We start from the raw sequence: 9,910 nt of genomic DNA on the forward strand, positions 1-9,910 counted from the left end.
AGGATGAGAGCCAACGGGCGAGGCAGGTTCCTGCTTTGATCATCTCTGAGCCTGTATGTGCTTGGCATGGCCTGGAGGCTACCTGTCAGGTCCTGGCTCTCCGGTCAGGGCAGCTGGTCCTTTTTACAGCATCAGGAGAGTGCATTAGAATTGCATGTGATTGGAATCTAGAGCCTCCTCTACACTGGGTGCCGGTTCCGGCTTCTCTGGGCCCCCGTCTGGAGTGTCCTCCTCCCTCACACGTCTGCAGGAGCAGGTCCCGAGACAAAGGGTGCATGCTGGCCGTCAGAAGGGGGTGCAGGGGCGGGGGGGACACCAAGGCATCAACGCTCGCCGTCCCCTGCAGCTTTTACTCCTACAAGAGCTTTGAGACGGGTGTGGCCCCCAACGTGGCCCTGGCACCACCGGCCCAGCACAAGGAGGTAAGCAGCCCGCCACGTGCCTGCGTTGTCTCCCGGGCCCCCGGGCCTCTTGCCACCTGCGTCCAGCCTCGGAAACGGAAGCTGACCATGGACACCCCCGGAGCCCCAGGGACGCCAGCCCCCGTGGCCGCCCCGGAGGATGACAAGGACTCGGAGGCTGAAGTGGAAGTGGAGAGCAGGGAGGAGTGTGAGTGTCAGATGCTCCTCTGCTCCCCTCCCCGTTGGGAGGGTCCTGTCCTCGAGGGAGGGTCCTGGTCCCGGCCCGGCCCTTCCTCGGGCGGCGCTGTGTGCAGAGACCGCTCTGGTAACCTGGTGTCTTTTCTGTCTGTCTCCGTAGTCACCTCCTCCCTGTCCTCGCTCTCTTCTCCGTCCTTTACCTCATCCAGCTCTGCCAAGGACCTGAGCTCCCCGGGCGTGCACGCCCCACCCGCGGCCCCCGCCGCCCCCGATGCCACGGCCCCTGCTGACGCCCCAAGCAGCGGGCTGGAGGCAGAGCTGGAGCATCTGCGGCAGGCCCTGGAGGGCGGCCTGGACACCAAGGAAGCCAAAGAGAAGTTCCTGCATGAGGTGGTGAAGATGCGGGTGAAGCAGGAGGAGAAGCTGAGCGCCGCGCTGCAGGCCAAGCGCAGCCTCCACCAGGTGAGGCCCAGGGGCCGTGTCGCGGCAGGGAGCGCGCAGGCGGCTCTGCAGGCACCGCCTCCTGGGCCCCGCCGTGCCCTGTGCCCCGGGAGCAGGGTGACTCCACAGTCGACTGCTTGCTTTTGAAGAGGGGGCTGGAGACCGAGGTTGGGGCCGCCTGCGTCCTCCGCTTCCCCTGCTGCCTTTCTCTGCTGTCGGAGCTCTCAGCGCCTCGGGGAGGGCGGGGCCCCTGCACGGTGGCTTTGCGGCCTGGCCCACCAGGTCTCAGCTGCATTCACACTTCCACCAGCGTCTGGCAGCTCTGGGACAGCTTCACATGTGGGCTCTGAGCACAGCCCAGCCCCAGTCACCCCGGGTGCCACCGTCCTCCCGAATGGGTTTCAGGCACTCGCTCAGAGCCTCCACCCCATTTCCCTGCTTCTGGTTGAAGGTGCGACTTTCCCACACACACGTTTGTAAGCATGTTTGCAGGGACAAGTCTCCAAGAAGGGCTCGGAGGCCGAGGAGGGCGGCTGTCCCCGTCAGGTTGCGTGGGGCCCCCAGGGCCCTCAGATAGCATGATGCCTGCGTGAACCCTTCCCCTGGGGCCAGGCACAGTGGGGCGCAGAGGGGACACTTCCAAGCGCAGCCACCTCCTCGTCAGACCCCGGGCCCGACTAGGTGCCGGCAAGCACACCAGGGCCCTCAGGAGGGGAGGGGACACTCTGTTGGGACCCCATGGGGCTGGGGGCCTCAGCCCGGTGTCCCGCCGCCCCCAGGAGCTGGAGTTCCTGCGTGTGGCCAAGAAGGAGAAGCTGCGGGAGGCCACGGAGGCGAAGCGCAGCCTGAGGAAGGAGATCGAGCGCCTGCGGGCAGAGAACGAGAAGAAGATGAAGGAGGCCAGCGAGGCGCGGGTCCGGCTGAAGCGGGAGCTGGAGCAGGCGCGGCAGGCGCGGGTGTGCGACAAGGGCTGCGAGGCCGGCCGCCTGCGGGCCAAGTACTCGGCCCAGGTATGCGGGGCTGGGCTGCAGGCCTGGGGTAACGGGCAGGCGTGGGCACTGCTGGCGCCTCAGGAACCCTCTCACCTCATTGTTCACCCCACCCCAGCCACAGCAGACTCAGGCGCTGCAGGGCTTCAGACCCGGCCTCTGCGGGAGGTGTCGTGGCCTGAGGCTCTCCAGCCTCCTGCTCTGGGGGAGGGCTGCACCCCCACTTCACGCACTTTTAAATGACTGGCATGTCCTGATTGGCCATCCTGTCCGGCCAGGGTCTGAGAGATGGGGCTGTGGGTGCGACAGCCCCTGCTCTGGCCTCACAGCCGCCTAGGAGCCTAAGCTGGGCAGCAGGTCCCCCAGGACCTCGGGAGGGTGTGCTGAGGCCACTGCGCTCTTGGGCAGTCCGAGCAGGTCGGTGGCAGAGCTGCCCGGGCTGCTGTCCTGGTGCCACCCAGGACACCCCCCAGGCCCTGCTGGGCTTGGCCTGGCTCCCAGCAGGCAGTGGGTGGGCGAGCCTGTGCACGGGGAGGGAGGGCCGGGCCGGGGCGGCGTCCGGGTGGGGTGGGCACTGCTAACGCAGGACGTCCCTTGCAGATCGAGGACCTGCAGGTGAAGCTGCAGCACGCGGAGGCCGATCGCGAGCAGCTGCGGGCCGACCTGCTGCGGGAGCGGGAGGCCCGGGAGCACCTGGAGAAGGTGGTGAAGGGGCTGCAGGAGCAGCTGTGGCCACGGCCCCGCTCCGAGGCTGCTGGCGGCGAGAGCACAGCCGAGCTGGAGCCCTAGCTGGAGCCCGCTGTCTGCTGTGCGGGTGTGGACGCCGCAGGGAGGGGCGGGCAGGTAGGCGGCAAGCCAGCGGCGGGGCCCTGTGTGCCTGGCGGGGCCTGCCCCTCTCTCCAGTCCATATAGCACAACGTCTTACTGTGCCTATAACCAAGCAAGTGTTTGGAACCACATACTTTTGGAATCCACTGCAAAATTTTCTACTGGCCAAGTTCAAGTGAGCAAGCCGGCCCCCAGGTGCAGCTGGAGACGAGGCCAGCTGGTGGCTGCGCCTGGCCCTGCGCTTGCCAGAACATTCTAACATTTACACTTTTGTTATAAGCTATTTAAAACCAATAAGGAGACTTGATGTTCAGAAAATTCAACATGTTTTTTAATGACTAACTTTTAAAAGCCCCACCCACACGTGACACCACCTGAGGACCCGCCAGGGAGCCGGGGTGGCCGCTGCCCTGCCCCTCAAAGCCATCACAGCTCATCTGTGCCCGCAGCTGCGTGAGGACACGAAGGGTTTTTCTCCAGAGTCTATTTTTTCAGCGACAAGGACCCAGGTCTCCTGTGCTGCCACCAGGAAGGGCACGGAGAGAGTCACGCACGCCTGATGAGCTGGAACCCGCCGCCTTACGCCGCCCGCGCCCCGGCCCTGCGCCATCAGCACGTGTGTCTGCAAGCACCGTCCAAGGGGCGCCGTCGTCAAGGGATGCCGGGAGGCAGGTCCACGCTGGCCGGCACACACGCCCTCGACCACGCCACCCTCTCAGTTCCGCAACATCGCTCTTCTGTCTGGGGACTGAGGCTGCAGCATTGGAACAAAACACAGCATTATTTCATTTTTTCTTTTTGTTTGTTCATTCATTTAAGCGTATATTTAGAACTGCACTTTGTCAAAAATCTTCCCTTCTCTTTTTATTCCCCAGTTAACTGAGGTTTTTACTTTCAACATTGCAAACTGATTTCTAGAGCATCCAGATCCTAAGTGCTCGAGTGTTTGGAAACCCCTCTGGTGCTTGGTTGAACACGGGAATCACATGAGGATGAAGATGCAAAAACCGAACTTCGGGGGGTAGTTCTGTGCCTTCCAGCGTCTTGTACAGCAAACCCTGACTCGTCTTTTTACCCCCAAGTATGTCTTCAGTAGCAATTGAATCTGCCACTATTGAAATGAGTTAACTTGCATTTATTCCAAATAACCTCGTTTACTCAACTGTATGCGAATTGTATAAGGTTTCTCATGCCCAAGCTTAAAAAGTGATTCCCAGTAGACGAGGTGGCTGCCCGTCCTAAAGTTGTGGTATTTATTTGTGCAGAAAGATCTTCCCAGAATTCTTTGCTTGCCGCTGATCCAACACCGTGGCAGCCGCGAGCGGATCCGGGAGGCGGAGGTGGCTGGTGCAGGACGGTGGCTGCGGGAGGTGGTGACACCGTCGCCAAGTCGAGCAGAGACTGGGTGACGGCACCGTCTGTGGGATTTTGCCCTTGGTTTACTGGGTAGGGCCAGGTGCTGCTGGACCCCCTTCTCAAGTGCAATGCAAAAGGGACATCATGTGTATGCAGCGTTCGTTTGGTTCTGTTTTTTGTTGTTTTTTAATTTTTCTGCTTCTGTTTTTCTTTGCAGTTTTACTCAGTCTGTATGCATGGACTCTAACCCTCTGCCACACGTGCGTCCACCGACGGGCATTACTACCGTGTCCTATGTAGGGTCAGCTGCGTCCCGCAACACGCAGAATGCTGTGTTTAGCCTTGTTTTTCCAGAGTTGTGTTTTTTCAGTCATTTCTTCAAGGGAAACTAAATGATTCAGTTGGAGCAAAGCTTTAAGTGTGTCAGTGTGCTTCTGTGTGGCTGTGCTCTGTTGCCAAGTCTGCAAATCATGGTGAGACCAGGAGGCCCCCGGGACCCGCTGCCCGAGGCCACGTGGTTTGCGCTGCTTAACTCTTTGAGTTTTTAGGCTCCAGAGGGAGGTAATTTTTCTAAGCTGGGGTTGTGGGGTGGAGGGTGGGCACTGGCTCTCCCTCCGCTGGAACTGCCCCCTCCTGGCACCTGCACGCCCCGGCCACCGGGCCCAGGCGCCCGCTGCCCGGCCCCGGCCCCGGTCTGGGGGGGGGTGCAGGTCCCCAGGCCCCCGCTGGTGCAGCTGCAGTCGGAGCCCTCTTCAGGAAAAGGGAGGAGAGGGGTCTGTCTCGCAGGCTGCCGGCCCTCCCTGTGCGTGACGCCCGTTATCGGAATGGTTGTAACCATATCGGTTCGGTGTAACCGCCCATTGTTTCCACGCTGAAAGGGTTTTAACGAAGGGAAAGAAACCACAGCAATAACACTCATCCACGGAGCAGCTAACTCAGAACATTCTGCTTTTCCTGCAGAAGCAGCCGGTGTGATAAAGCCCGGCGTGTAAATAGCTTTCCTTTTACACTCGTGTGTCATGCGTGTGTATGGTGGTTCCTTTTCAGGTCTCCCTTCTTACCTGGTAGCTGTCCTGTTTTCCGGGCTGTTTTTAACCTAGGAGGAACACGCCCCGGGGCACTGAGCCCACCGGTTCCGTCCCCCCCCCCAACCCGTCGGGCCCGGGGGGCCGTCTTGTTCTCGCTTTAAGTCAGGAGTCACAAACGACACTTTTTTTTCAATTAAGGAAAAACCCACAGCTCCACCTGCGAACCCGCCAGGAGCGCCTGCATCTCGCCCGGTCTCTCCTTCGCTGCTGCTAATGACGTCATGAGGACTTAACGCTACTACTCGAGAACTATTTTTATGTAATTAATGTATGCTTTCTTGTTTATAAATGCCTGATTTAAAAAGAAAACAAAGAAAAAGCTTGGCATATTTATCTATTTCTCTGTGTACCCATTAGTCCTTTGGCGCCCCTCCCCCAGAAAAATGTTCAGTACAGGACTGAGCGCATGCTTGGCCACCTGGACCCCTCTCCTGGACTCCTTGTCCACCTTCCAGTCAGACCATGGGGCCTTCAGTGTCCACCGACCCCAGTGGACATGAGCACAAGCTGGCAGGTCCCCACTGGGCTGTCCTCTGTCCCTGTCAGTCTGGCCAAACCGGCAACTCCTTGTACCGTGGACATTAGCTGGAGGCCCTGCTTGGCCAGATCAGGGGCATGAGACGGGCTGGAAGGGCCTTTCCCGCCTGTCCTCCATGAGGCCTGGAGACCTGCCCTCTCCTCCCGGGGACAGGTGGCCAGCTCCCTGCAGAACCGCCCGTCTTAACTGGGGAGGGGCCGGGGGTGTCCTGAGGGAGAAACAGAGGGGCTCCCCTAGACTGCACACCCCACTGTGCTGGGTCCAGGAGTGCCAGACTGCCCCTTCTCTGGGCTTCCTGCCACCACCCACTTCTGGCCTTCCAACCCAGGCTCTGACCCTTCCCAGGTCATCTGTGAGGCAGATGGGAGCCCAGGTGTACCCGGCCTGTGAGGGACCCTGTGTCCCTGTCTCCCCCCCAGTCTTGGAAGGCCCCCTCGAAACTTGAGCCTAGAAGGTCTCCCAACCCCACCACCGCACATAGATCCCCAGGAGCCCCAGGGAGGGGTGCAGGGTGGGCTGTGGTGTGGACGGAGAAGCCTAGGTTCTACCCACACCAGGCTGGGGCAGGGGAGACCGTGGGGCCCAGGAGAAAGAGCCCTGCTCCCCCAGCCTCTGCCTGTCTTTCATGGGGACTCCCCAAGCCCCAGAACCCGGTCCCTCCACTAGCTGCCCTCCTAGGGTTGGGGGATGGGGCAGAGGAGGGGAGGCAGGCAGTGTGAACTTGAGGCTGGGCCCTAAACTGCAGCCCCGGACCCCCACCGCTTCCTGCCGTGCCCCAGGCCCAGATGTGTGACACACACCCCTGGGCGGGTACAGCCAGGGTCCCAACAGCCTCTGCCCCTCAGCACAGGTGTCCCCCAGACAGGCCTGGCTCCTGTCTCTCTCAGGAGTGGCCTCCCACTGAGCTGTAGGGCCCCTTTCCCCAGGCAGGGCTGGACCCTGTGTGAGGTGCGCACCGCCCCCCGGGGAGGGGAGGGGGGAGAACAGGCGGCCAGACTGTCCGTGCTACTGGGCCGCACGGTCCCCTGTCTGCCTGGCCGGGGCCTGGCACCGTCCATCCGAGGGCTGCCCCTCACCAGTCTCCTGGGGTCTCCAGGTTGGACAGCCGTCTACCGCGGCCAGCCGGCGGTCCCAGGGGCACCCCTGTTGGCATGGACGTGGGCTGAGGGCCACTGAGGCCCTGCTCACTCTCAGTGCCAGACACTTGCACCTTCCTCACCTCCGCCGAGCCCACCAGGATGGGCAGTGTGACCAAGGGCGATGTTTGAGACCTGTCCAGACTGGCCGCCCCCCAGGGCATCGTCCCAGCCACACGGGTGCCCTCCGTTGCACAGTCCACTGCCGTGCTCAGAGCTGCCAAAGGCTAGTTCCAGGCCCTGCCTGGCAACAGCCTTCCCTCCCCCTTCCCCGGAGCATCTCCTGCCAGCGGTGCCCAGACCCCTCGGCCCTCCTGGCTCCCACCCTAGCTCACCACTGAAACGGCCCATGTGCCATCTGAGGTCCCCACTGCTAGAGAAATGAAGGGTCCGGGACCCACAGTGGGGAGGGAGGTGCTCCTGAGGGAGGTGGGGGCCGTCTTGGGGCTGGGAGACCCCCGAGGGCCTTCCCTGTGGTGGTCGGCCCTGGTGGAGGCCATGCTGTGCAGCGTGTGCTGCCCCCTGGTCATTGTGGGTGCTTGACCTGCCGGGCCCTTGGAGCTGGGACCTCAGGGCTCAGCCACTCTTCTGCGCTGCTGAGGTCACTTCTGGTTGTAAGCTGACAGCAGCCCGGTCCAGGGCAGGCAAGATGGGAGTCAGAACTCCCTTCCCAAGGCCAAAGTGAAGCGCCCCAGGAATTCCCGGCAGCCCCAGGCCAGGTGAGGGCAAAGGTTACGGAAGACGGAGGTGGCCTGCCCTCCCCCACACCAGCAGGGCCTCTGTGGGGACCCACGGGGCTGTCCCACAGCCTGGCCTTGTCTACCCAGAGCCCTGGGCCTGAATGAGGTGCCCACGCTGGCAGTTCTTGGCCCCCTCCCCTATCGGTGCCGGTTTCCAAGCCCCCCAAGGCCTGGGGATGAAATGAGCCCAGGGCAGGGGGAGGGGGTCACCCCTGGGAACCTACATGGGCCCCCAGCTTCTGTTCCCACCCCGTGACCCCCAACTCTAGCTTTCACTTCTGCTCTGTCACCAGCAGCCTGGGCGCCACCCTGGCCCCCTCGGCTCCCAGCTGTGCCTGCCTGCCTCTGTCTTGGGGTCCCCACCCCTCCTCTTGTCTGTCGGCCCTGAGCCGCAGTCTGGCCCCCTCAGCCCCCGTCCCCCACCCTGTGGTCGACGGGGGCTGACCGCAGGGGCCCTTATCTGGGGAGGCGGATGCCAGGCGCGCCCTCCGTGGAAAGAGGAAGCCGCCTCCCCACTTACAGTAACAGCTGGCACGGCCCATCCTCCCCCTAGAGCCCCCAGCGTGGCCCCAGCTTCCACCCCACCCACACCCGCAGCACCGACCCAGCTGTGGCCAGCGGCCCCCTCCCTGGCCCCGGACCTTGGCCTGCCCTGCTCACTGCCCCCTGACGCCTCGCCCCTCTCCCTCATCCCTGCCCTGCCCCAGGGTCACTCCTTGCTGGCCAGGAAGAGCATGCTGGAGGCTCGAGGAGCAGGTCTAAGTCAGACGAGCGCAGTCCACGAGACCCCCAGGTCCTCCCGCCCACGCTGTGCCAGGCCTCCAGGCAGCTGGTGGTCCCATCTGGGCTGGCCAGGGGCCCCAGCTGCACTCTGGGGGACCTAGGTGACCGCCCCTTGAAGGGAGGTGGAATCCCACTGGGAAAAGGGGGCTGGCCTGCCCCTATGGTCCATCCCCCAGGACAGTCTGTGCCCTCAGGAAAGGGTGGGGCTGTCGGCAGGATGTGAAACCAGGGCCTTGGAGGGGATCCCGGCCCCTCCCCACAGAAACCCGCTGTGCTCTGGGGGGCAGTAGACCTGCACCCTCCTGTCTGCCCCACCCACTGATAGGCGTCCCTGGCGGGGGTGGGGACAGGCTTCTGGGACCGGGACACCTGCCCGCCCCAGCCCCCAAGACCAACGACGAGTGCCCTGCACCAGGCCTCACACACACAGGGCCATCTGTGCCCAGGCCTGTGCCAGGGGCTGGGGCCGCTGGGGCCGCTGGGGCCGGGGCTCCCAGCCCCAGAGCAGGTGGCCCCACTGCAGGGGGGGTGGACCGGCAGGTGGAGCCAGCCTGGCCTGGCTGGTCTTTGGTGCATCCTGTGCCAGGCAGGCATCCGGCCGGGCTGGGGTCGGCCTTCCTGCTCTGTGCCCTGCCTGGCAGCCCTCACAGGCAGGAAGCTCGGCCCTAGCTCTCGCCCAGGTCACTCCTGCTGCCACGGAGGCCTGTTCCAGGAACTTCCAGGGACAGGGCACCTTGTGCAGGGAGCCCAAGGTTGCCCTTTCTATAGAGCCCCCATCCGAGCACGTGCCCAGAGATGCCTGAGTCAGCAAAGCCCAGGCAGAGAGGGGAAGGCAGTTTCCGGCGCCCCTGCAGCCCCAGAGACAGACCCAGGTCCCCCCACATCCCCTGCCTCTGCCTCTCACGGTCCCCTCCCCATCCCTGATCCCTGCCCCCCACCCCTCCTTGATCCAGAGATGATGCCAGGCTGGACAGACTCCAGGCAGGGCCCACCTCACAGGCCCTCCTGGGCTCCAAATCCCATTGCTGTGGGGTCCCCAGTCATTGGAAGCCCACCTGGAAGGATGCCCTCCAACGCCAAGCCTCCCTGTGCTGGCCAGCTGGTGACCCTGGCTGGGCCTGATGCACGGCTAAGCCCACCAGGCAGAGGGGCCTGGAGGCCTGGGTCAGATGTCCAGGGCTGTGCCCATGGTGCCCCCCACAGGGCCCCTGACCAGGGTGGCTGGCAGTGGGACCACCAGGTCAGATGCCCCTGGGAGCACAAGATGGCATCAGACCTGGGGCAGGAACGGAGACACCCCAACCCTACCAGGCAAGCAGGCCGCAGGGCCAAGGGGCTCTGCTGGAGAAGAGGAAGCGGCTGGGTCCCCAGGGACAGGATTCGAGTCCCAGATCCTCAGGGCCCAGGACGGA

The 9,910-nt window shown here is 63.3% G+C and overlaps 1 protein-coding gene across 2 annotated transcripts in view; it reads left to right on the forward strand.

Annotated features, from left to right (window-relative positions):
* Window positions 1-5,634, forward strand: part of SKI (SKI proto-oncogene) — a 60,489-nt gene extending 54,855 nt beyond the window's left edge. For both annotated transcript variants that reach the window (XM_032494970.1, XM_014552551.2), the window contains exons 4-7: window positions 347-609; window positions 760-1,061; window positions 1,820-2,050; window positions 2,630-5,634. In XM_032494970.1, the coding sequence (XP_032350861.1) occupies window positions 347-609; window positions 760-1,061; window positions 1,820-2,050; window positions 2,630-2,818 (985 nt within the window). In that variant the 3' untranslated portion in view covers window positions 2,819-5,634. The remainder of the gene's footprint in view (window positions 1-346; window positions 610-759; window positions 1,062-1,819; window positions 2,051-2,629) is intronic.
* Window positions 5,635-9,910: the final 4,276 nt, after the last annotated feature.

Source organism: Camelus ferus, chromosome 13, assembly GCF_009834535.1.
Source record: "Camelus ferus isolate YT-003-E chromosome 13, BCGSAC_Cfer_1.0, whole genome shotgun sequence".
In the NCBI taxonomy this organism is placed as follows: Eukaryota; Metazoa; Chordata; class Mammalia; order Artiodactyla; family Camelidae; genus Camelus; species Camelus ferus.